We start from the raw sequence: 27,920 nt of genomic DNA, 5'->3' as shown, positions 1-27,920 counted from the left end.
CCCTCTATGGGAGACGCAAAAACCCGTCTTCCTGAGTTACCCAGAGTTTGTGGCTTCCTTTTAAAATGGTATTTGACTTTCCCGCACGCTCCACTTCTGCTGCCAAAAGCCTCATGTCCATCAAACAGGGTACGAATACCTCTTAATGCCATTTGGCCTTTGCAACGCTCCAGCAGTTTTTCAGTAATTTTATCAATGATATCCTCCAAGATTTGTTTCAGCTATGTGTGGTGGTTTATCTCGACGATATCCTCATATTTTTCCAATTCCCTAGAGAGCCACCACGCAGGTGTCTGTCATGTGCTTCAGAGGCTTAGAGAAAATAACCTGTATTGTAAATTGGAGAAGTGCGAGTTCCATCATGAACAGGTTAAATTCCTGGATTATGTCATTTCCACTGCTGGATTTTGGATGGACCCAGAGAAACTTTCGGCAGTCCTACAGTGGCCCCCAACCCGTGGGTTTACGTCCACTGCAATGTTTTCTTGGCTTTGCCAATTTTCGGAGGTTTATTCGTAACTTTCCGTCTCTGGTCAAACCCCTGACTGATATGACCAGAAAGGAGGGTAACCCCACAGAATTGGTCTCCAGATTCCATTAAGGTCTTTGAGAGTCTCAAGGCTGCCTTTGTTTCTGCTCTTGTGTTAGCACATCTTGATCCTACGTTTCCCTTTATCCTTGAGGTTTATGCATCTGAGACTGGATTGGCACTCTTCTGTCTCAACGTCCTGCCTCTGAGAGCGCTATGCATCCTAGTGGCTACTTTTCCAAGAAATTGTTACCTGCAGAGTGCAATTACGAGATTGGGGACAGAGAGTTGTTAGCGATCTTTTTTGCCCCCTTAACTTCTTAAGGACCGGGCATATTTTTCAGACTCTGTGTTTACAAGTTTAAATCATTTATTTTTGCTAGAAAATTACTTAGAACCCCCAAATATTATATATATTTTTCTCTGACACCCTAGAGAATAAAATGGCGGTCGTTGCAATACTTTTTGTCACACCGAATTTGCGCAGCGGTCTTACAAGAATAATTTTTTGGGAAAAATTACATTTTTTTTATTAAAAAGTAAGACAACAGTAAAGTTAGCCCAATTTTTTTGTATTGTGAAAGATAATGTTACGCCGAATAAATTGATACCCAACATGTCACGCTTCAAAATTGCGCCCGCTTGTGGAATGGTGACAAACTTTTACTCTTAAAAATCTTCATAGGTGACATTTAAAATTTCTACAGGTTACCAGTTTTGAGTTACAGAGGAGGTCTAGGGCTAGAATTATTGCTCTCGCTCCAACAATCGTGATGATACCTCATATGTGTGGTTTGAACACCGTTTTCATATGCGTTCGCTTCTGCGCATGAGCTCAGCGGGACGGGACGCTTTAAATTTTAGTTTTTTCTTATTTATTTTACTTTATTTTTATTATTAACACTGTCCTTTAAACCACTTTAATATCAGGCACTTAGAGACCTTCCCGCCCAGGCCAATTTTCAGCTTTCAGCGCTGTCACAATTTGAAGGACAATTGCGCGGTCGTGCTACACTGTACTTAAACAATTTTTTTATCATTTTGTTCCCACAAATAGAGCTTTCTTTTGGTGGTATTTGATCACCTCTTTTTTTTTTTTTTTTTTTTTGTGCAACAAATAAAAAAAGACTGAAAATTTTGAAAAAAAACAAGTTTTTCTTTATTTCTGTTAAAAATTTTTGTAAATAAGTACATTTTCTTCTTCAATGATGGGCACTGATATGGCTGCACTGACGGGCACTGATACAGTGGCACTGATGGGCACCGATGAGGTGGCATCAATGAGGTGGCACTGACGGGCACTGATGATGGGCACTGATAGGTGGCACTGATAGGTGGCACTGGTATGCAGGACCGATGGGCACTCATAGATGGCACCGATGGGCACTCGTAGGTGGCATTGTTGGGTACTTATGGGTGGCACTGATAGGTGGCACAGATGGGCACTGATGGGCACTGATAGGTAGGCACTGATGGGCACAGATTGGCACTGACAGGTGGCACCGATGGACACTGATGGGTGGCACTGATGACACTGGTGGCACTGATGCTCCTAAGGGTGGCATTGCTGGGCATCTAGGCAATATTATGGTGCCAATCAGTGCCCATTTGTGGGCACTGATTGGCACAGATTGGGCACTGACTGGGCACATTGGGAACATGTGAATTGCCATGGGGTACATACCTGGCCATCCACATGTTGCCCCTTCCCTGGTGATCCTAGTGGCGATCCCTGGTGGTCCAGTGTGGTGATCTGAGGGGGGGCTGCGCTGATAAACAATCAGCGCAGACCCCTCTGTCAGGAAAGCCGCCGATCGGCTCTCCTCTACTCGCGTCTGTCAACGGCTCTTCCTATTGACATCGTGATCAGCCGTGATTGGACACGGCTGATCACGTGGTAAAGAGCCTCCACTGGAGGCTCTTTACCAAGATCGGTGCAGCGGTGTGTCAGACTGACACACCGCTCCACCGATCGCCGCGATGCGCGCCCTCGTGGGCGCATGGCAGCATGTTATCCTGCTGGACGTCATATGACGCCCAGTCAGGATAACGGAACCACTTCCCGGATGTCAATCCGCTATAGGCCGGCCGGGGAAGTGGTTAAAAAAAAGGGTCACGATATGGCATCGATGTTATGACCGGAGTAATCGATGTTTGGATGACGTCATCCTCACGCCGCGTTATGCCCCGCCTCCGCGACCGAACGGAGCCGAAAGCCACCTTAGAGCCGCGGGAGTAAGCCACGCCGGCTTTTCCCGCTTGCTGCCCCTGACTGACGTCATCCCCCTGCTGCCCTGCATCGAGGAGCGACGCTGTGTGCACGTTGGCGAGGACATGGAGTGCCGGTGACTGGAGCTGCTGCTGCTAAGAGTGGCGTTGGCTGGCTTGTGGAGCACGGAGCTCCGAGGAGGAGAGTGGAGCCGCAGCTTATCAAGCCAGGGGAGGGGGCCGCGTGGAGGACACCTCTGCTCTTCCCTCACCTCTACACAGTGAGCATGCAGATAGGGCAATAAAACAAAAAATTGTGTGCAGTGCTTTGTGGTGATATATGCATAAAAAAGTCTTATTAAGTAATGAATAAATATAGCCCTGAAATATATAATCTGTGATCTGATTAAAAGAAATCTTTTGTGTATTCAAAGTACTTCCAGTGCTGAGTGTGCTCTGCTGTGTTCAAATCATTCTTGATTTCTGGTAAATGATTTGAACACAGCAGAGCACACTCAGCACTGGAGTTACTTTGAATACACAAAAGTTTTCTTTTAATCAGATCACAGATTGTATATTTCAGGGCTATATTTATTCACTACTTAAAAAGACTCTTCTGTGCATTTATTATCACCACAAAGCACTGCACACAATCTTTTGTTTTATTGCCCTATCTGCACGCTCACTGTGTAGAGGTGGGGGAAGAGCAGAGGACTGTGTGGATGCTGGTCGAGAAGGATGGGAATTGGTCCGTGGTGACACTGGGCAGGGGAGCGCTATGGTAATAGTATTATATGATGACAGGTTAGTGGTGAGGGGGGTGGTGTATTGGTCATCTTGGATAGGACAGTCTGGCACTTCCCTTACCACGTCCAGCAGGTCTGCAGTCTCTGACCATCTCTTGTATCATGTCTGCAGTCTCTGGCCATCTCTTGTATCATGTCTGCAGTCTCTGACCCTCTCCTGTATCATGTCTGCAGTCTCTGACCCTCTCCTGTATCATGTCTGCAGTCTCTGACCCTCTCCTGTATCATGTCCAGTCTCTGACCCTCTCCTGTATCATGTCTGCAGTCTCTGACCATCTTCTGTAGTCATTTAGAGGCAGTTTGGAGCTCCTATTTAAGTTGTCCGCTGTGTTTATACTTTGCTACATGCAGAGAGTGTTGTCTTTTTTTTAAGAACAGATAAAATTTAAGAAATGGAGTTGTTCTGACTACTTCAAATTTTTGGATAAAAAACATGCGCAGTAATCCTGATGCATCGTGAATCGTGGACCGGATAATCGTAATCGAATCGTGAGGCCAGTGAAGATGCGCACCCCTACTTATGGCCCCTGGCATCTTCCTTATAAACCCCAAGATGATCCGTGGTAGGTCAAAAGGAGGCGCCTAAAGAAGAATGAACTCCTCGCACTGGCGCCAAAAACCTGGCGCCAGAACGGAGTGTGGCGGGCCAAGAGATGATGCTAGATGGGAGCTAAGCCACATCATCTCCTCGTATTCCCTCCAAGGCATTTGCCGCCAAAATGGGAGGAGCGTCACCACGTGCACGGCGGCATCCCAGGGTCCCGGCGTGACATAGGGATGCAACCCCGATGATCACACGGGTAGGCGGCTGCATCCCCACGGGACACTGATGTAGGCACGCCATGCATAAAGGCTGACGCGGCCACGCCCAGTGTCAGATGGAAAAGATCCGGCCATAACCCAGCATGACGTAAAGCTCCGCAATCCAAACAATGGATGGAGCCACACCAAGTCTCACCGTGAGTCGGGAATATCAACCAATGACACGGTTGATCCAGCGTATTGTCGCTCTCCATGAAGGTTACATGTAGAGCGACTCCAATCATGGATCACCAGATGAAAAAAAACACAATATCTAATTTCACTGTAGAGCGCACAGAGGGAATTTGTGTTCTTCCCTTCAGTTCCCCAACAACTGAAAGGGGACAGAAGTGCCCGAAAATCCGGACAACCATGGGGGGGCCCAATCTGAACCTGGGAGATGCACATCCCAAACTGGGGGCAAAAAATCCCCTGAAAGGAAGACAAAAACCCCCCGACACAGAACACTTCTGCATGTCCCCGAGATGGCACTCAGGAATAAGACCACTCATGGACAAGCAGAAAACTTAGCCCACAAGCAAGCAATTGCCGGAGGGCCTAGGTGTGCTGGTTGCGTGATGCTGGCTGCAAACTGGGATGATACGGGAACAGAGGGAAAACCAGGACCATTACAAAATAGATGATATTGAAAAAAAAAAAATATATATATATATATATACACTTACTATATTAGAAAAAAACCCCAGTAGGAAGGAACATCTTAACATCCTCAGACATAGAAAAAAAGAATAAAAAAACATCATAGAGCCAACAATCAAGGAGAACAAGGATAGTAGAGATCAATGAAAATCCATATTCAAATATGGCATACCACTAGGGCCCTAGTCTGTTTTACCCGAGCTGAAACCCTCTAAAAAGGGCCTAAAACTTTACGCCTCATTGAGGCCAGGTGGGGTGGTAGCATCCAAACGTCTAATCCAGCGCATTTCGCACTGTAATAAAATTATATTCCAATCCCCCCCTTTTAGTTGGAATATGTACCCGGTCCAAAACCGTAAAGTTGACAGTTAGCATTCTATAGCCATGTCTCCTGGCCACATGTCTGCTGAGAGGCAGATAGAGGTTGCCGATCCGCATACTGTAAAGGTGTTTACTAACTCATTGTCCCAATTCCTGTCGAGTCTTCCCAACATAGAAGGCTCCGCACTGGCACTGCATGAGATAGACAACACCCTGAGTTTTGCAATTCGCAAAGTGTTTCATATGGAGACGGTCTCCATTAGGCAAAGAGAAAAAAGTTTTCTTATTGATTACCTCACAAAAAGAACAGGACCCACAGCGGTAAGTACCCCAGACTTTGCAGGGATCATGTCTTAAACTGCCTCTATATTGGCTCTGGGTGAACCTACCACTGATAGATCTTGCCCTTCTGAAGGTAACCTGTGGACGAGATGTAACCAAGCCCTTGAGGATAGGGTCATCGGTGAGAATGGATCAATGTTTGGTGATGATTTTTCTCACCCTTACGTGTTCGTTTGAGTATCGCAATATAATTATTGTACTATCATCATTTTTCTTCTTTTTGGTTTTAAAGATCAACTCATGTCTATCCTGATCTTTGACTCGATTAAAGGCTTTCTTGAGGGAGGCTTCGGTATATCCCCTAGATAATAATCTCTTACTTAGTTCATCTGCCTCTTCTTGGAAAGCTTCCAACATGATACAGTTATGTCTTAGACGTAGGAATTGACTAATGCCACGTACCCACGATCGCACATTCTGATCATCTTGCATACACACGGTCACACAATGTTGTCGGAAATTCCAAACGTCAAGAATGCAGTGACGTACAACGGTGACGTACAACACGTCCGACAACACTAGAAAGAGGAAGTTCAATAGCCAGTGCGCCACCCTTTGGGCTCCCTCTGCTAATCTCATGTTAGTAGAAGTTTGGTGAGAAACGATTCGCGCTTTTCAGCCTCATGCTTTTCCGATCAGTACTGTTCTTCAGCTTGTGCATGTGGGTTCGTATTTATATTACATATTTGATTTGCAGTGCGTTCTTGTCTGCTCGTTTCTGATTTTCAGCTCCAGCCTTTCTGTTTTTCAGTGCTTTCTTTTAGTTCGTTCTGACCAGCCGACCGTTTTGAAGCCATGAGGACCCTAACCTCGGACCAGAGGGTTTATAACTACTGTCTGGCCAGAGCCGGAAGAGTGGGGGAGAACACTTTTGGAATAATGGCCAGCCGGTTCCGCCTATTCCTTACGCCAATCAACATGGCGGAATATAAACGTAACCATCTAATCCTTGCATGCTGCATTCTACACAACTTTTTAAGGAGAAATTCAATGAACTATGTTGCTTCAGTTGGGCCTGAGGCCGGACTTTAAGAAGCAACTGTGATGGCGCTTGAAGCTGGCCGTCCTAGCTTGCCCCCCCAAAGCGCCCGCAAAGTAAGACAGAAGTATGTTGAGTACTTTGCGGGTAGGGGGGCCATTGATATGGCAGAAACTGTTTAAGAAACATTTTATCAAAAATGTTTTTACTTAAACTGAAAGAAGATTTCCTTTGATTTACTGCATGGGTTTCTTTTAGCTGTCTCCTAGGTTCTCCAATGGGCTTTTCTTTTTGGTCATTTTCATCAATAGTGCAAATGTAATTTATTTGATACATGGGGTGACAATCTCTTCTTCAGCGAAATATTATTATGTTGTGGGTCTGCTACACACACCTTGTTTTTGTTGTTAATGTATGTAATGCATTACTGAGAAAAATATTAATATTCAGCACCATGAATGAGTTTTGGGGAGTCATGAAAATGGCATGATTGTGGCAAATTATAAAGCACCCTAGGAGTTATTTACTAAAGGAAAATTCACTTATCACTCCAAGTGCACTGCAAAAGTGCACATGAAACTGCACTTGAAACTGAACTGAAAGCGCACTTGTAGTGCAAAGTGTATTTGCCTTTAGTAAACAACCTAAATAAATAGTAAAAATGATATTGAGCATTGAAAGAAGAAGTCACACATTGTTGAGTAGAAAACTTTTTACTTTGTGCACATTCACATGTGCATTAGAAAAGGGTTTTTGAAACAACCAACATATTTTAGTAAGAACATTTTTTTTTTTTTTTTGGACAGTACAAATAGCCTTTTTTGTGTTTAACCACTTGCTTACTGGGCACTTAAACCCCCCTCCTGCCCAGACCAATTTTGAGCTTTCAGCGCTGTCGCACTTTGAATGACAATTGCGCGGTCATACAACACTGTACCCAAATGAAATTTTATCATTTTTTTCCCACAAATAGAGCTTTCTTTTGGTGGCATTTAATCACAGCTGGGGGTTTTATTTTTTGCTGAACAAACAATAAAAGATGGAAATTTTTGAAAAAAAAAAAAAAATCATGTTTAATAGTTTGTTATAAAATTTTGCAAACAGGTAATTTTCTCCTTCATTGATATGTGCTGATGAGGCGGCACTGGTAGGCTGCACTGATGGGCACGGATAGGCACAGATAAGGCGGCACTGATAGGCACAGTTAAGGCGGCACTGATAGGCACAGTTAAGGCGGCACTGATGGGGACAGATAAGGTGGTACTGATGGGCACAGATAAGGCGGCACTGATGGCCACGGATGGGCGGCACGGATGGGTGGCACGGATGGGTGGCACGGATGGGCACTGATGGGCGGCACTGATGGGGGGCACTGATGGGCAGCACTGATGGGGGGCACTGATGGGTAGCACTGATGGGCAGTGATGGGCGGCACTGATGGGCACTAATAGGTTGCACTGATGTGGGTGATGATGGGTGGCACTGATGTGGGTGCTGATGGGTGGCACTGATGGGTGGCACTGTGGGCACTGATGGGTGGCACTGATTGGTGGCACTGTGGGCACTGTTGGGTGACGCTGGTGGGCACTGGTAGGCAGCACTGCTGCCTATTGCTTTGTGTTAGAAGATCGCCGTGATCGGGACTGATGTCCCGATCACGGCCGCCGGTGTTTGGGTTTTTTTTTCCTCCTCACGCTGTCAGCGCGAGGAGGAAAAATAGCCAATTACTGGCTCTGTTTACATCACATGATCAGCTCTCATTGGCTGACAGCTGATCATGTGGTAAGGGGTCGGGACCAACCCCTTACTCTGATCTGTGATCAGGCGAGTCTCATAGACTCGCTGATCACCGAGCGCGCCGCGCGTGCCCTGCAGGGGGCGCGCAGGCTACTTGTGCATGGCACGACATCAATAGACGTAGTCCCGGCAATTTAGATCCGCGCTGTTGCCGTCATTTGGCAATGGCCCGGTTCTGTAGCGGTTAAAACAGGCATGTTTAAAACCATAAAACAATACACAACTCAGGAACTTCCAAAGTTCAACTTTGACAAAGTGAAGGCAATATCAGACATTAGTAAACTGTGTTGATATTGCCTTCATCAGATGGGGTGATGTCACCCCTGTGAAAGCCAAATTTTGAAGATGCACACAAATTGACAGTCAAAATGGGGATTTCCCTCCTGATCCCATGCCTAATGTCAACATGTGCGATCTACTTCCTTAAAGAAAGTGCGAGTGCACAACTTCCCACTCTCTTTGAATATAACCAGATCTAGGAAATTCACTGTATCTTGGTTAGTGACTTCTGAAAAGGAGATACCATACGGATTGTTACCATTTTGATTCTAAAAATCATAAAAGAAATCCTGCCCAAATAATAAAAATGTCATTTATATACCGCTTATAAAAACTTAAATGTGGTATATTTTTTCCATAAATTGCCTGGGACTCCTACCAACTCATGAAAAGATTGGCCACTGACGGGGCATATTTTGCGCCCATGGCCAGTCCCCTTTATTGCCTATAATATTTCTTCTCATGCCAGAAGAAATTATGGCTCATTGCTAATTTCAAGGATTCCAAAAAGAAATCTTTTTGTTTCAACTTGATGTCGGTGCCATCCAAAGCCCATTTGACTGCTTCTAGTGCATGATGTTGCTGTATATTTGTATACAGCGAGTTAATGTCCACACTCGCCAGAATACAGCTATCATCCATTGTTAGAGGTTCAAAAAATGCAATAAGATCTCTGCTATCCCTAAGGTACGCTGGATATTTTGGGACCAGCGGCTGCAAAAATTGATCCAAATACTCTCCCAGCCTAGAGAATAGCGAGTGAGGTGGATTTGCTATTCTCTAGGCTGGGAGAGTATTTAATTTTCATTTGTATTTTTATTTTTATTTTATTTTTATTTATCTTATTTTATTTAGTTTATTTTTTTTTCTATTTTTATTTATGGTTGTTTTTATTTTTAATTTTATTTTCCTTTTATTTTTGCGGCCACCAATTCTTTTCTGAATGATCTTGTTCAAATTTGATCAACTATTTGTATTTTTAATTTAATTTGTGAATCTTTTTATATTTTTAATGTAAATTGTTATGTGTCAATAAAGTTTGCCATCATTTGGCAAAGGCAGGAAGTGATGTATGTCAGAGGGAATCATTTATTTTATTACACCAGTAGGCTCTTCTCACTCCATTGGCTATCACGCTGGGAGGTGGGGACTTCAAAGCATATATAATTTCTTCCTACGATACCTGAAGTGATGTCCTTGATGACGCCCTGGAGGAGGGGTGAAAAGTGTCAACGTAATTTCCGGTATAGTGAACCAGTGACGCTACTTCCGGTTCCCGTGGAACGCATGCGGTGCGAACGCTGATGCTTGCCTTTGCCTGATGTCTCATGAGTGATACACAATAGACCACAGTGTGTTTTGGTACTGGCGGTACTTCAGATTGGAATCTGCCTGGGCACTGATTGGCATATCCCTGGTGGTCCAGGGTGGCATACCTGGTGGGCGTCCTTTATGGGCATCCCTGGTGCTCCTGGCGGCATTCCTGGTGGTCCTGGGTGGGCATCCACGGGGGCTGAGCTGATACACAATCAGCGCAGACCCCCCTGTCAGGAGAGTCGGCGATTGGCTCTCCTCTACTCGCGTCTGTCAGACACGAGTGAGGAAAAGCTGATAAACGACTCTTCCTCTTTACACTGTGATCTACCGTGATTGGACATGCCTGATCACGTGGTAAAGAGCCTCCATTAGAGGCTCTTTACCAAGATTGGTGATGCGGTGTGTCAGACTGATGCACCGCACCACTGATCAGCGTGCGATCCTGGCTTATCCTGCTGAGCATCATTTAACGTCCAGTCAGGATAACTGAACCACTGCCCGGCCGTCATTTTACTATAGGCCAGCCGAGAAAGTGGTTAAACTTGCAAACAAAAAATGCCAGAAAAAGCCTGGCCGGAAATGGGTTAAAGATGAAGATACCACTTTGTGAATTGAGCCCACTGTCTGCTGATACCATTCATACTCCATACACAAGGAGATTATAGCACAATAGGAGTCATGTTAGTGGTATTCTGTGGTCATCCTGTGTATGGAGATATCACCATCTCTACACATGGAGTTCAATACTGGGGGGTCTACTCCATTATAACATTTTTCTTTTAAAATTCTTTTTACTGAACTTTTTTATAAAGTGATCTACTATAAATGATTCCAATAAAGAGAGATGAGTTCCATTTATGTAGAGAATAGTTACATTCATTCCTGGGGGAGAAATTAATTTTCTTCTTATAACATTCTTCTCTTCTTCTATAGTTTGTCCTCCAATGACCTGACACACAGTTCCTGCCCCCACCTGGCATCTGGAATAAAAGATAACAAGACACTGATGATACTGACCCTGTCCAAGAACAATCTGGAGGGTCCCCATTTCAGGGATCTGATGGAAGCTCTAAAAGAAAGCTGTATAAAGGAATTACAGTGAGTATAACAGGACTGACTGAGACAATAATATTCTGGGACAGTTTTATATCCAAAACGTGTACATATTCCGACTTCGATTGTTATGATAGTGACTTTTCTCTCCCTGAGGTCTCTATGTCTGGGTTGAATGGAGCAGAGACAATCACTGCAGACAATCTTCATTAAATAGATGAACCCACCAAACACTTGGCATCCCTGAATTGTTTTTATTGCACACAGAAGGTTCACGTAAACTTTATGATGATGTAGATGTTGGTATTTGAAATTGTTAAAATGGACATTTTTCCCTAATTTCAGTGTAAGTCTTGCAGGAAGGATAGCAGGGACTCACAATGTGAGTAAAAGAAAATTACATCATACAGATAAAGGGCAGGATACAGAAATGAGTGCAATATAAACAGTGACCATAGAGGGCAGCATAACAATGAACAATTTGAATAATGACAATACACAGAAGCATAAACGCAATTGCTTTGCCAATATAATTGCTGGACAGCTAATAAAATAAATATATGACAATGTCAGCACAATAAACTCCAGGGAAGGTATTGAGAAGGGCCTGTTACAAAAGCTCATGTCACTTAAAAGTCTTTTTGAAATGTATGTTGTCTAAGATCATCAAATACAGCCAATGCCTTTTTGGGGGAAAGGCATCCCCATTCTTCATGGCTTGAGCAGTGAATATTGTTAGCTAATATTAAAACAAAGGTAGCAGTACAAATAAATCAACAGTGTAAATAATAACCACAGTGTGTGGTAAAGTGACTGGTAACAAAGTGCAAAATAGATAATGTCAAAACACAACAATCATTCTTCTGTAAATAAGTAAAAAAAAAAAAAGTGTACTGCTAAAGGTAGCAGTGCACATGCAAATGAATAAATAAATGAACAAAAACAGATCAATAATGTAAACAATATCCACAGTGAGTTGTAAAGTGACTGTTTTCAAAATAAATGATGTTGAAACACTAAAATATTTCTTCTGTAAATACGATGAGTGCAAATATAAATGTGCAAAATGAACTGTGCAAAAACCAGCAAACCGTCTCTCAGTGCAGAGTGCAAATAGTGCAAAAGGGCAATACAGTCCTTTCTTCTGTGTGCAAAGGACGTCAAGGTGCAAACACAAGGTGCCAAGGAATAGTAAACTCCTCTTCATGCAAAAACACACACTGGTTGCAATGGCCTCTTACCTTGCGGTAATAAGGTAACCGCATGTGTATACAAATCTGTAAGATTCATTTTTTTCCTTCTACCATAGTACTGGGCCACTGTAGAGCTAGAAATGTCTTTGTCTCTCAGTGGATGCAAGGGGAATATCAGAAAAGAGAGGGGGTCTGGATTGTGTAGTATTTTGAATAAACGTAGCTTTTATTGATAACAAGTAGGGATGAGCCGAACACCTCCCAGTTCGGTTCGCGGCAGAACATGCGAACAGACCAAAAATTTGTGTGAACACACGAACCCCGTTAAAGTCTATGGGACTCGAACGTGAAAAATCAAAAGTGCTAATCTTAAAGGCTAATATGCAAATTATTGTCATAAAAAAGTGTTTGGGGACCCGGGTCCTGCCCCAGGGAACATGAATCAATGCAAAAAAAAGTTTTTATAAGGGCCGTTTTTTCGGGAGCAATGATTTTAATAATGCTTAAAGTGAAAAATTCCTTTAACCACCTCAATACAGGGCACTTTCACCCCCTTCCTGCCCAAGCCATTTTTCAGTTTTCAGCACTGTCGCACTTTGAATGACAATTGTGCGGTCATGTTAAGCTGTACCCTAATGAAATTTTTATCATTTTTTTCCCCACAAATAGAGCTTTCTTTTGGTGGTATTTGATCACCTCTGTGGTTTTTATTCATTGCGCTATAAAAAAAAAGAATAGGGACAATTTTGAAAAAAACACAATATTTTTTACTTTTTGCGATAATAAATATCCAATTTTTTTTTTTTTTTAACAAATTTTTTCCTCAGTTTAGGTCGATACGTATTCTTCTACATATTTTTGGTTAAAAAAATTGCGATAAGCGTATATTGATTGGTTTGCGCAAAAGTTATAGCGTCTACAAAATAGGGGATAGATTTATAGCATTTTTATTTATTTATTTATTTTTTACTAGTAATGGCGGCGATCTGCGATTTTTATTGTGACTGCGATATTGCAGGGGACATATCAAACACTTTTGACACATTTTTGGGACCACATTTATACAGCGATCCGTGCGATAAAAATGCATTGATTACTGTGTAAATGTGACTGGCAGATAAGGGGTTAACACTAGGGGGTGATCGAGGGGTTAATGTATGATCTAGGGAAGTGATTCTAACTGTGGTAGGAGGGGACTCACTAGGGGAGGAGACCGATCAGTGTCCCTATGTACAAGGGACACACCATCGGTCTCCTCTCCTCTGACAGGACGTGGATGTGTGTGTTTACACACACACATCCACGGTCCTGCTCTGTTACCCGGCAATCGCGGGTGCCCGGCGGACATCGCGGCTGCCGGGCACGCGCATCGGGTCCCGAGCGACGCGCGCGCCCCCTAGTGGCTCCGGAGGGCAATCGCGTCATATGACGTCCGCCCAGAACAACAGAAGCCTTGTCCCGCCGTCATATGACGGTGGGCGGTGGCTTAGTGGTTAAATATCGTACCTGGGGGGTGTATATAGTATCCCTGTAAAGTGGTGCATTTTTCCCGTGTTTAGAAACGTCCCTTCACAAAATGACATTTCTAAAGGAATAAAAGTCATTTAAAACTGCTTGCGGCTGTAAAGTAATGTTGCCCCCCCCCCCCCCCCCCAGCCCATTACCAGGCCCTTTGAGTCTTGTATGGATATTAAGCTGAACCCCACACCCAAATTTTTTTAAAAAAAGGTGTGGGGCCCCCAGGCCCTATATACTCTGAACAGCAGCAGCATACAGGCGGTCCCCGGGTTACAAACAAGATAGGGACTGTAGGTTTGTTCTTAAGTTTAATCTGTTTGTAATTTGGAAAAGGTACATTTTGTAAGTGTAGCTCCAGCCAAAAAATCTATTTTTAAGCTTTTTGGATAACATAGGAAAGGGTTATCATCACCCCTGTAACATTTGTTTTGCTGTCTGTGCCCCTGTTCAGCAGATTTCACCACACTTTCCGTCCCAATGACAATTGGATTTTGAAAATTTTGGGTTATTAGGGAAACAAGGATTGGTAATAAAGCATCAGTGGGGAGACACCTTTTTCCCTTATTAACTCTTACAGGAGAGAATTTCCCTTTCTAGGGGTAGATTTCCTCTCACTTCCTGTTGTCTCCCTCCATTTGTAAGTAGGAGTCGTTTGTAAGTCGTATTTTTAAAAATAGGGGACCGCCTTTATATACTATACAGTCTGCCCTATACACTCTGTGGAAAATTGGGCCTTAGGTGTTGGTGGTACCAGAACACTGTAAGCCCTCACAGTTACTCTTGGTGGGTGCTGGAACGGGCCCTGCTGTGAAATATTATATCAAGAATTGTAATTGCATACCCCTGTTAAACAGGGGCAGAAAAATTGGGCCTTAGGCGGTGGTGGGGGTGGTGGTGGCACAACACTGTAAAGCCTCACAGATACTCTTGTTGAGCGCAGGAACGAGCCCTGCTGTTAAATATATGATCAAAAATTGTAATTACACGCCCTTGTTAAACAGGGGCAGAAAAATTGGGCCTCAGGCAGTGGTGGTGGTGCCACAACACTGCAACCCCTCACAGATACTGTTGTTGAGCGCAGAAACAAGCCCTGCTGTTAAATATTTGCTAAAAAATTGTAATTGCGCGCCCCTGTTAAACTGGGGCAGAAAAATTGTGCCTTAGGTAGTGGTGCTGGTGTCCTGAACTGAAAATATTCTTAGAAGCTATCATCATGAAAATTGATGAGGAATAGGATAGTCACTCAGCATAATAGGATAGTCACTCAGCATATGCATTCTTCAAGGGATCCCACATCCACAGAAAAATCAATCGGTTACATAAGCATCAGGTGCTTGGTAGTTGGTGATCCAAGACTGATTCATTTTTATAAATGTGAGCCAATCAACAGAGCCTGTGGACAGGCGCACTCTGTGTTTGGTTACAAAACCTCCAGCAGCACTGAATGTGCGTTCAGAAAGAACGCTGGATGCAGGACATGCCAGTAGCTCAATTGCATTTTGAGCAAGCTCTGGCCAGTGGTCCATCCTCAAGACCCAGTAACCTAGTGGATGTTCTGGTGGAAAGCTCTCCAAGTCTGATCTTGCCCCTAGATATTCCTGCACCATGTAATTCAGACGTTGGTGATGGTTGCTGGAACCGATCAGACCTGGGCGCTGAGGACTGAAGAATTGCCTGAAGGCATCGGTCAGCCGGCCACCTTCTCCACCGCTCTTTCTTTGACTAAACGAAGCCTCAGCAACACGTAAACGCAGTGCACAAACCTTTCTGCAAGGCCTCCCGAAGATGTTTCATCCTCTGCTCCCTCTGCGAAGGTTGGATAAGTTCTGCAACCTTACCCTTGTAACGTGGATCAAGAAGGGTTGCCAGCCAGTAATGATCCCTCTCTTTGATACCACAAATCCTAGGGTCCTTTCGCAGGCTTTGCAGGATCAGGGAGACCATGCAGCATAGGTTTGCAGAAGCATTCGATCCTGAGTCCTCTGGGTCACTAAGGATCACATGGTCCTCAACCACCTCCTCCCAGCCACGTACAACTCCATGGGTTTCTGAGGACTGCAAACGATCCCTTGAAGACTTATGCTGATTGTTATCCTCCACTTCCATGCTGACACAATCTTCCTCCTCCTCCTCTTCTTCCTGTGTGATCGGCGGATCTGCAGGAATACTAGTATCTGGATAAAGGGGGCCTTGAGAGGTAAGGAAGTCCTCCTCTTCTCCCGCTGTTCTGCCTCAAGTGCCCTGTTCATTTTTCCACAAAGCGTGTGCTCCAACAGGAAGACAAGAGGGACAGTATCACTGATGCATGCACTGTCACTGCTCACCATCCTTGTGGCCTCCTCAAATGGTGACAGGACAGTGCATGCATCCTTGATCAGTAGCCGCTGGCGTGGCGAAAAAAAGCCAAGCTCCCTGACCCTTTCCTGGTGCCATACTCACACAGGTATTCATTGATGTCCCTCTGCTGCGTGTGCAGCCACTGCAGCATTGCCAACGTTGAGTTCCACCTGGTGGGCATGTCACAAATGAGGCGGTTCTTGGGCAGGTTGCATTCTCTTTGAATGTCAGCCAGCCGAGCACTGGCATTATATGACCGGCGGAAATGACCACAGACTTTCCTGGCCTGCCTCAGGAGATCCTGTAAGCCCGGGTACCTGCTCAAGAACCGCTGCACCACCAAATTCAGGATGTGTGCCAAACAGGGAACACGTGTCAAGTGTCCCTGTCAGAGGGCGGAGAGGAGGTTGGTGCCATTGTCCCATACAACCATTCCTGGCTGAAGCTGGCGTGGCGTCAACCACCTGAGCCTACCCCTGCAGAGCTGACAGAATCTCTGCCCCAGTGTGGCTCCTGTCCCCTAAGCAGACCAACTCAAGCACTGCATGGCACCTTTTTGCCCGAGTGCTTGCGTAGCCCCTTGAATGCCTACGGAGTACCGCTGGTTCAGAAGAGAAATCTGCAGAGGAAGAGGCCATAGAGGAAGAAGAAGAGGAGGGGGTCGATGAGAGCTGTGGCAGAATCACCACTAGCATTTTGGAGGCGTGGTGGCGGAACAAACTCCAACAATATTGAACCCTGTTCTGCATCCTTCCCAGCTGTCAGCTGCTGGACCATGAGTCAGCGGTAATATGCACCTTACTGCTGACCGCCCTGTCCAATGAGGCCAAGAGATTGCCTTCCACATGCTGGTAGACAGCCGGAATGACCTTCCGTGAAAAGAAATGGCATTTGGGAATCTGCCACTGAGATACCGCACATTCCACAAATTCACGAAAGGGGGCAGAGTCTACCAGCTGAAAACGCAGCAGTTGCAGTGATAGCAATTTGGCCAAGCTAGTATTCAGACGCTGAGCATGTGGATGGCTGGGACCGAATTTCTTTGACGGTTTAGCAACTGGGTTAGGGAAATTTGCCTGCTAAAATCCGATGTTGGTGTACTGCTAGCAGAATGGCCGCAAGTACTTGGGACACCTATTTCTATACCTTCATTCCTATCAGTGCAGGTTTCTAAGAGGACTGGAGGTATAGTGGGGTTGGAGATCCCAGCTGATGAGGAGCAAGGAGAGGTTAGCCTTGCTCTTTGATGTGGGTCTTTTAAGTGCTGTTGCCAACGGACTGCATGGGAGGTCGTCTGGTCAAGAATGTGGTGCCCAAGCGGCTGCTGTTTTGGCCACGTTTGATACGCTTCAGACATATGTTGCAAACAGCAATGGTGCGATCTGCTGCACACGTGTCAAAAAAGGCCAACAACAAGGAACTTTTCGAAATATGTGGGGAGTCAGCAGCGTCCTGCACCTGCTTAGCTCTGCGGTGTGATGCAATAGGGTGGCTGCCCTTAAGCTGCCCCCTGGAGGGCATCTTACCTCCTTTGAGATGTGCATCCTCCTCCTCCTCTCTTCTATCAGGTACCCAAGTTGAGTCAGTGACCTCATCATCCGCTCCCTCGTCATCACTGAAGCAAATTTGGCAGTATGCTGCAGCTGGGGGAATATGACTGCCAGTTTCTTGACTTTCTTGGGCACCCCCTCTCTCTAGGCTGACGTTACTCCCTTCCTCAACCTGGGTACCATCATCGGAGCCTTCAAATCGCTGTGCATACTCCTGCAGCATGTACCCGACACTGTGGTCGAATAGTTCGGGGGACTCCTCCGTGCATGATGGTGGGGCTAGGGAAGAAGTGACTGTTGACATGGAGCCAATATAATAGGCCGCTTTGGCAGCTGCATTGGCAGGCAAACTACTCTGAGCCTGGTTGACAGAGGATGAAGAGGGCTTTGTTATCCATTCCACCAACTCTTCTGCATGTTGTGGCACAATAACACGCCGTGGGGGCGGATCCAGAGCCTAGTCTCGGGAGGGGCACTGCCAGAAAATACTTTTTTTGGGGTAAATTTATCGGGTAAAAGGCTGGTGTTAGCGCTTCAATCATCCCAGCACCATGGTTGTTATGGTGTCAGGATGATTGAAGCGCATTATTACTATTATTACATTGTTATAAAAAAGGAAATGGTTCAACTCACCATAATGCAGAATCAGTGGCCACTGTCACCTGCCACACGTTGCGGATTGTCACTTTCCACGTCACCTGTCACCAGATGCAGATTGTCACTTGCCATGTCCCTTGCTACACGTTGCAGATTGTCACTTGCCATGTCACTTGCCACATCCCATGCCACAGGTTGCGGATTGTCACTTGCCACATCCCTTGCCACATATTGCAGATTGTCACTTGCCACATCCCTTGCCACATATTGCAGATTGTCACTTGCCACGTCCCATGCCACACGTTGCAAATTGTCACTTGCCACGTCCTATGCCACATGTTGCAGATTGTCACTTGTCTGCTATAATTGTCTCTTGCTGTGTCCCAGAGTCAGGCAGCAGATTACCAACAAGCAGCAGAGAGATGATGTAATCTCTCTGCTGCCTCGGCTGCCTGCACACTGCACAGTGAGGGTGGAACTGCAGGGATGCAGGGCGGGCGCCGGGCGGTAAGAGATGATGTAATCTCTCTGCTCCCCCGCCCGCCGGCTCCCTGATTGGCCAGCAGCCCGCTCTCACACTGTCACCGAGCCGCACAGCTGCTCAACAACTGAGCCACCTGGCCCGCCCGCTGTCTCTCACCAACGGAGCCGCCCGCTGTCTCTCACCAATGGAGCCGCCCGTGCTCTCAGCCGCGGAGCCGCCTGCTGTCCACTCACTCACCCGCATTCTCAGAGGGTAATTGCCCCGTTGCCCCCTCCTGGATCCTGTAACGCGGCCATATGCAGGAAAAAGGACAAGCGTGCCCCACGGCCATGTGCTGAGGATGCAACGTGTCCACAACCAGCACTGTTGACTGTAGACACAGAGCCTGCTTGCCCTCTTTTAGTGGCCTGTGGGTGTCTGCCTCTCCTTGGTGGCCTTCCAGCCATGCTGTAAATTTTGTTTTGCAAAAAAAACTAAACTGTAATGTGTACTGTGTACACCACCAGGGAAGTAGTAGCAACTGCACTAGGGGTGCCCGGTACTGTGTACACCAACAGAAGTTTAATAACTATGGGTGCACTGTATTTATTGTGTACACCACCAGTAAAGTAGTAGCAACTGCACTAGGGGTGCACGGTACTGTGTACACCACCAGAAGTGTAATAACAACTATGGGTGCACTGTATGTATTGTGTTCACCACCAGGAAAGTAGTAGCAACTGCACTATTGGTGCACGGTACTGTGTACACCAACAGAAGTATAATAACAACTATGGGTACACTGTATGTATTGTGTACACCACAGTAAAGTAGTAGCAACTGCACTAGGGGTGCACGGTACTGTGTACACCAACAGAAGTGTAATAACAACTATGGGTGTACTGTATTGACCACCAGAAAAGTGTGAGCAACTGCACTATGGGTGCACAGCACTGTATACTGTGCACACCGCCTGAAGTATATTAGAAACAGTACACCAGGAACGGCCTGCAGTGAGATCTAGTTAAACTGTATGCAGGATATATGTCATGAACAGGTGTGACCAGATTGTGTGGACTGCAAAGAGAAAACCAAAACGCATGTAAAGTGAATAAGAATAATGTTTATTTAAGATAAGTGATATCAATAAGTAAACACCCCAAATACAAATAGTGCTCAACCAACCAACAAACAGAAACCCACAGACAACAGATAAGTACTGAAATCAAACACATTAGCCAGGCCAGGGTCATACACAGGGGATCAGCAAATGAACAAGGGCAGGACGGGAGAGGGCGATAATGGATGGGATCAGGCTTACAAGGGAACAGGAACACAGGAGGGACAGAATCAGGATGGGATTGGGTACAGGCTCGAGTGCAGGCTCAGGTTCAGATACAGGTTACAGGGTTCAGGATACAGGTCGCAGGTACAGGTCAGGGCACATGGAAGAAAGGTACCAAGGCAAGCATGTGAGTTTGATGGCTTGCCGGGTATTTATGGGACTGCCAGTGATTGTCCTCATGTAACACCTGAGCGCAGGGAGTGTTGTCTGCGCCATACTGCCAGGATCCATCCGCTGGTGGACGTCAGTACTGTGGCCCAATGATGACATAACACCAGCAGGGAAAGACTTTCCTGACAGTTCCAAACTGCCAGGAGACACCTGCTGGTGGACCTCAGTACTGCACGCCAAATGATAGATCTTACCAGCGGACAGACCCTTTCCTGACTATATATATATATATATATATATATATATATATATATATATATATATATATATATATATATATATATATATATATATATATATATCTGTGTGTGTATATATATATTACGGCCTGCAGTGAGATCTAGTTAAACTTTATGCAGTGGATAATATATATATATATATTAAATACACTGCAGCTGACTGAATCACCTGCCTACCAGAAGTATTAGAAAGAGTACACCAGGAACGGCCTGCAGTGAGATACAGCTAAACTGTATGCAGTGGATATATGTATGTGTATATATATATATATATATATATATATATATATATACATATACAAGACTATCTGTATATAAATCATATACATTAAATACACTGCAGCTAACTGAATCACGTGCCTGCCAGAAGTATATTAGAAGCAGTACATCAGGAATGGCCTGCAGTGAGATATAGCTAAATAGCTAAACTGTATGCAGTGGATATACTACGAGAGTGACTGTATGTGTGTGTGTATATATATATATATATATATATTAAATTCACTGCAGCTAACTGAATAACCTGCCTGCTCAATCTAAATAACACTCTCTCCGTCCACGGCAACGACACACTACACAAGGCTGAGGTGCAGGCAGCCTTATATAGTGTGGGGCGTGGACTTAGTCCCCCTGAGCCATGATTGGCAAAAAGACACCCTGCCTTTGGCCAATTATGGCTCTCTTAGCTGAGGGTGCTGTGATTGGCCAAAGCATGCAGGTCATGGTGCATGCTCTGGCCAATCATCATACATCACTGCGCTCCCGCAGTGCATTATGGACCATTACGCGCCGCGAACGGCCCATAATGTTCAGTTTTCGACGAACGGGCGAACAGCCAATGTTCAAGTCAAACTCATGTTGGACCCGAACAGAAAGCTCATCCCTAATAACAATGTTGGTACTCGCATACAATCATAGAATAATGCACAGAACTCCAAGAGCGGCTAGCTCGTCTGCCAACATCAGTACAGGTGCCTTTCTGTCCCAGAGCGATCAAAGGAACCATAACTGATTTATTGAGCCATTCGCAGTTTCACTGTACTGGCCGTGTGTACTTACACGTGCATGGCTTAATCTTTGAGACAAGCATATGCTACTGGCAGGATCAACCTGGGTGAGTACCCTCATTGTTGTTATCAATAAAAGCTACATTTATTCAAAATACTACACAAGCCAGACCCCCTCTCTTTTCTGATATCCCCCTTGCATCCACTGAGAGACAAAGACATTTCTAGATCTACAGTGGCCCAGCACTATGGTAGAAGGAAGAAGTGAATCTTACATATTTGTATACACATGCGGTTACCTCATTACTGAAAGGTAAGAGGCCATTGCAACCAGTGTGTGTTTTTGCACGAAGAGGAGTTTACTATTCTTGGCACCTTGTGTTTGCACCTTGACGTCCTTTGCACACAGAAGAAAGGACTGTATTGCCGTTTTGCACTATTTGCACTCTGCACTGAGAGACCTTTCCTGGTTTTTGCACAGTTCATTTTGCACATTTATATTTGCACTCATCGTATTTACAGAAGAAATATTCTAGTGTTTCAACATCATTTATTTTGCACTTTGAAATCAGTCACTTTACAACCCACTGTGGATATTGTTTACATTATTGATCTTTTTTTGTTCATTTATTTATTCATTTACATGTGCACTGCTACCTTTAGCAGTACACTTTTTTTTTTTTTTTTTTTGACTACAGAAGAATGATTGTTGTGTTTTCACATTATCTATTGTGCACTTTGTTACCAGTCACTTTACCACACACTGTGGTTATTATTTACACTGTTGATTTATTTGTACTGCTACCTTTAGCAGTATTCTTTCTCTGATTACTTACTTACTTTTAAACAGCACAGCACCAACCCCCATTTGTTTTAATATGATTACGGGTATGGTTTGACCCTTATTCGGTGCTTGCAGCAGTTTTTTATATACCTTTCATTTCCAACATAGTAGCGCAGGAATATATATACACTCTATTACCGCTTTAGCTAATATTAGCTACACCTGCTTGAGTTTATTTTTAGAAGGGGGTGATCCTTTTTCCAACTCAGTGATTCTGTTTTTTTTTTTTCTGTTTTGAAAGTGACCCCATCCCTCCATGCTCACACACACATACAGGTAAAAGTGATCGCACCACACATGTGAGGTATCATCATCAGAGTGAAAGCAACATTTCTAGTGACAGACCTCCTTAGTAACTCAAAACTAGTAACCTGTAAAGGCATTTAAAACATTGCCTATGAAGATTTTTGGTTACCATAGTTTGTCAGCATACATAATTTTAAAGTGTATCATGTTGGGTATCTATTTACTCGGTGTAACATCCTTGTTTTTATATTTTACCCCAAAAAATAGGTATTACGTTGTGTGCACTAAAATATATTAAAGTGTATTTTGTTCTGAAAATTTATGTTTGATAAACCGCTGCCCAAATATCGAGCGACATAAAAAATTCCAACAACAACCATTCTATTCTCTATGGCCTCTACTTAAAAAATATACAATATTTGCGGTTCTAAGTAATTTTCCAGCAAAAAATGCAGATTTTTACATATAGGACAGAAATGTCAGAACTGGCCTGGGCTGGAGGTGGTTAAAGCATATCTAAACCCCAGAAATGTAATATATTGCAGTTTATCAGTCTTAAGATGTGTTTGAGGCATTCTTTTCCTTAATCTTCTGTTTATTCTACCATTAAGAGACTTTTTGTCCTAATAAACTAGTCTGTATAATCCCACGCTCCCTTAAAGCGGAGTTCCACTGAAAAAAAAAAATAAAAGTCAGCAGCTACAAATACTGCAGCTGCTGACTTTTAATATTAGGACACTTACCTGTCCAGGGCGCCCGCGATGTCCTCATCCGAAGCCGATCTCTCCCTCGGCTCCCAGGTACAGGCACCGGCATCTTCAGTAAGAAAATCAAGAATTGAAACCTTGTGGCTTCAAAGCCTGGTTCCCTATTGCGCATGCGCGAGTCGCGCTGCGTGATCTCACTGGTCCCTGCTGTCTTCTAGGACTTGTGTGTCTCCCAGAAGACAGCGGGGGGGGACGGAGGAGGGGCCAACATAGCGTAGATCGCTGCGGATACTGCAGCAATCTATGCCCGGAAGTGGGAGAAAATACCTGGATTAGACAGGTATCTGCTCCCCCCTGAAATGTGACACCGGAGGGGGGGAGGAAGCTGAAAAGTGGAAGTTCCATTTTTGGTTGGAACTCCGCTTTAATTTCTATGTTCCTAATAATAAGTGTAGTCTGATAGCAGCAAGCCAAATTATTGTGTTCCCACAACTATTCAGTAATAATGTGTATATATTGGCTGAGCCTCTCAAAAAATCAATATTACTTCACCGTGTATGTGTATATACAATAAACATCAATCAGAATAAATATTCAGTGACATAATCCATTCCTTCAGTAAATACTCTTTGATCGCCTCTATGGTCTTGGAGGACCAGAGCAACATCCCAACTTTATTTCCAGCCCAGGCTGGAAGTAAATACATTTCTTCTTTAAAGCATAGATTAAAAAAAGAATGTTTTTGATATTTTGCTTTGTAAAGATAAGGAAGAGATTTGGGGTCTTTTTGACCCCATATCTCTCCATAAAGAGACCCTTTCATTCTTAATTCTATTATAAAGGATGTTTACAATAGGAATAAAAGTAAAAAAATAAATAAAGGGACAGTGTAAAAATAAAAAGTAAGATAAATAAAATTGCGCGCACATATGTAAACAGTATTTGCACAACACATGTGAGGTATCGCCACGAACATTAGAGCCAGAGCAATAATTCTAGCACTAGACCTCCTCTGCCTATGAAGATTTTTAAGTTCCAGAATTTGACACCATTCAATTAGCGTGTGCAATTTTAAAGTGTAACATGATAAGCTGTCTTTTTTTAGCGTAGCAAATACTGTGAAACATAGAAAATTGCAATGATCACCGTTTTATTCCGCAGGATATCTGCTAAAAAATGTATAATGTTTTGGGGTTATATGTAGTTTTCTAGCAAAAAATAATGATTTAAGCCAGAAAAAGTCTGGTATTCAAGTGGTTAAAGATGACAATACCATTTTGTGAATTGAGCCCACTGTCTACTGATACCATTCATGCTCCATACACAAGGAGATTATAGCACAATATGAGTCATGTCAGTGGTATCCTGTGGTCATCCTGTGTATGGAGATATCACCGTCTCTACACATGGAGGACAATATTGGGGGTTTTCGTGTCCTGGAGTTTTATAAAGTGATCTAATATAAATGATTCCAATAAAGAGAAATGCGTTCCATTCATGTAGAGAATAGTTACATTCATTCCTGGGGAGAAATTCATTTTCTTCAGGTAACATTCTTCTCTTCTTCTACAGTTTGGATAATAATCAACTGACAGACAGTTCCTGTCCCCACCTGGCATCTGGAATTAGAAATAACCAGAGACTGAGGAGACTGAACCTGTCTGGGAAGAATCAGGAGGGTCTTAATATCGGTGATCTGATGGAAGCTCTGACAACAAGCTGTATAGAAGAATTACGGTGAGTATAACAGGACTGACTGAGACAATAATATTCTGGGACTGTTTTATATCCAAAACTTGTGAATATTCCGACTTCAATTGTTATAATAGTGACTTTTCTCTTCCTGAGATCTGAATGTCTGGGTTGAATGGAGCAGAGACGATCACTGCAGACAATCTCATTGAATAGATGAACTTACCAAACACTCGGCATCCCTGATTTTTTTATTGCACACAGAAGGTTCAGGCAAACTATATGATGTTGTAGATGTCGGTATTTGAAGTGGTTAAAAGGAATATTTTTTCCTAATTTCAGTGTATTGCCCCGTACACACGGTCGGATTTTCCGATGGAAAATGTGTGATAGGACCTTGTTGTCTGAAATTCCGACCGTGTGTAGGCTCCATCACACATTTTCCATCGGCTTTTCCGACACACAAAGTTTGAGGGCAGGATATAAAATTTTCCGACAACAAAATCCGTTGTCTTAATTTCCGATCGTGTGTACACAAATCCGACGGACAAAGTGTCACGCATGCTCAGAATAAATAAGGAGATGAAAGCTATTGGCCACTGCCCCGTTTATAGTCCCGACGTACGTGTTTTACGTCACCGCGTTTAGAACGATCGGATTTTCCGACAAACTTGTGTGACCGTGTGTATGCAAGACAAGTTTGAGCCAACATCCGTTGGAAAAAATCCTAGGATTTTGTTGTTGAAATGTCCGAACAAAGTCCGACCGTGTGTACGGGGAATATGTGTTGCAGGAAGGATAGCAGGAACTCACAATGAAGGAAAGGAAAATGACATCATACACATAGAGGGGAGGATACAGAAAATATGAGTGCAATATAAACAGTGACCATAGAAGGCAGCAAAACAATAAACAATTAGAATAATGACAATAAACAGAAAATAAACATAAATGCAATTGCTTTGCCAATATAACTGCTGGACAGCTAATAATATAAATATATGACAATGTCATCAGAATAAACTCTGTAGTAGGTATTGCGAAGCGCCTATTACAAAAGCTCATCTAATTTAAAAGTCTTTTTGAAATGTATGTTGTTTAAGATCAAATACAGCCAATGCCTTTTTGGGGGAAAGGTCTCCCCCCTTCTTCAGGCCTTGAGCAGTGAATATTGTTGGCTAATATTACCTACACCTGATTAGAGGGGGTGATCCTTTTTCCAACTCAGTGATTCTGATTTTGAATTTTTTACATTTTTTCTGATGTTTTGGTGTTATATCTTTAACTTGGATGTTATAAGTTGCACTGAGAAAACACAGCTGGATAAAACAAAAATTGTGTCTGTCTTCAATTCAGGCTACAAAGCAACAAAATGTTATTATTTTAAAGGGAGATGATTCTTTTCTATACCCACTGTACAGTCACCTGATCACTTTTACAGGTAGAGGAGAAGATCCCCTCCCCCTGCCACCTGCCGCCTTTACTGGGCTCTTCCGCTCCACCAGGGAGCTCGGTATCAATGCAACTCATCAGATCAGATGCCCTACACAGAGTGAGAGGAACCTCCATTGTTCCCACCCCTTTGTGATGTCAGAAACCAGAAGTGGCAAGGATTCCACCACTTCTGGATTTGGATTTTTTACTAGCTGGAAACTCATCTGATCAAACCGATCTTGATATGACCATATGCAATGGATAGCAGAGAAGAGATATGGGGTCTAATATAGATCCAAGATCTCTCCATAAAGAGGACCTGTCACGGCTCATGCTATCACAAAGGATGCTGTTCATCCCTTGGGAGAGCAATAAAGTGCCAAAAATAAACTAACGATGCAATGTCAAAAGATGTAATAAAATAAATGATAAAATTAATGATAAAAATGGAAAATGTCCCTATTCCCCCATGTTCACATACACACACATAGGTAAATATGAGGTATCATCATGAACATCAGAGTGAAAGCAACATTTCTAGTGACAGACCTCCTGTGTAACTCAAAACTAGTAACCTGTAAAAGCTTTTAAAGCATTGCCTATGAAGGTTTTTAGGTACCGTAGTTTGTCAGCATACACAGTTTTAAAGTGTGTCACGTTAGGTATCTATTTACTTGGTGTAACATCCTTTTTTATACTTGACCAAAAAATTTCGTATTATATTGTGCTTGTGTGCACTAAAATTCATTAAAGTGTAAGTTTGTTAAACCGCTGCCCAAATATTGTGCAACATAAAAAATTGCAAAAACAACCATTTTATTCTCCATGGCTTCTTCGGCGGTGATCAAGTCAGGGACCCAACCAGAGGAGGTCACGCTTGCAGAGCAGCATTTTGAGTTAAGTCAGGGACCGAGGCGGTCAGCAGGGGTGGAGCTTGAGAATAGGGATGAGCCGAACACCCCCTGTTCGTTTCACACCAGAACATGCGAACAGGCAAAAAATTTGTTCGAACACGCGAACACCGTTAAAGTCTATGGGACATGGATAATTGTGCTAAAAGTGCTAATTTTAAAGGCTTATGTGCAAGTTATTGTCATAAAAAGTGTTTGGGGACCTGGGTCCTGCCCCAGGGGACATGGATCAATGCAAAAAAAAGTTTTAAAAATGGCCATTTTTTCGGGAGCAGTGATTTTAATAATGCTTAACCACTTCAGCCCCGGAAGGTTTTACCCCCTTCCTGACCAGAACACTTTTTACAATTCGGCACTGCGTCGCTTTAACTGCTAATTGCGCGGTCATGCAATTTTTGATTGAAAAATGTATACTTTATTTTGCAAGAAAATATACAAAAAAACAAATACTTTAAACAGGGTACATCCAATCTGTACTGCGACGCAGCGCATAAATACACTACATTACAATACATCACCAAGCATACCAATAAATTACATTCATCCTGCGGTATGATGCCTAATGTGTTGTGCA

At 43.7% G+C, this 27,920-nt stretch overlaps 1 protein-coding gene across 2 annotated transcripts in view; it reads left to right on the top strand.

The window, feature by feature from the left end:
• The window catches only part of LOC141116953 (NACHT, LRR and PYD domains-containing protein 3-like), a 291,452-nt gene that overhangs the window by 244,894 nt on the left and 18,638 nt on the right, over positions 1-27,920 (top strand). For both annotated transcript variants that reach the window (XM_073609472.1, XM_073609473.1), the window contains exons 10-11: positions 10,973-11,137; positions 24,882-25,046. In XM_073609472.1, the coding sequence (XP_073465573.1) occupies positions 10,973-11,137; positions 24,882-25,046 (330 nt within the window). The remainder of the gene's footprint in view (positions 1-10,972; positions 11,138-24,881; positions 25,047-27,920) is intronic.

The sequence above is a fragment of the Aquarana catesbeiana genome, linkage group LG13, assembly GCF_042186555.1.
Source record: "Aquarana catesbeiana isolate 2022-GZ linkage group LG13, ASM4218655v1, whole genome shotgun sequence".
Taxonomy (NCBI): Eukaryota; Metazoa; Chordata; class Amphibia; order Anura; family Ranidae; genus Aquarana; species Aquarana catesbeiana.
This window is presented reverse-complemented; position numbering and strand designations above follow the sequence as displayed.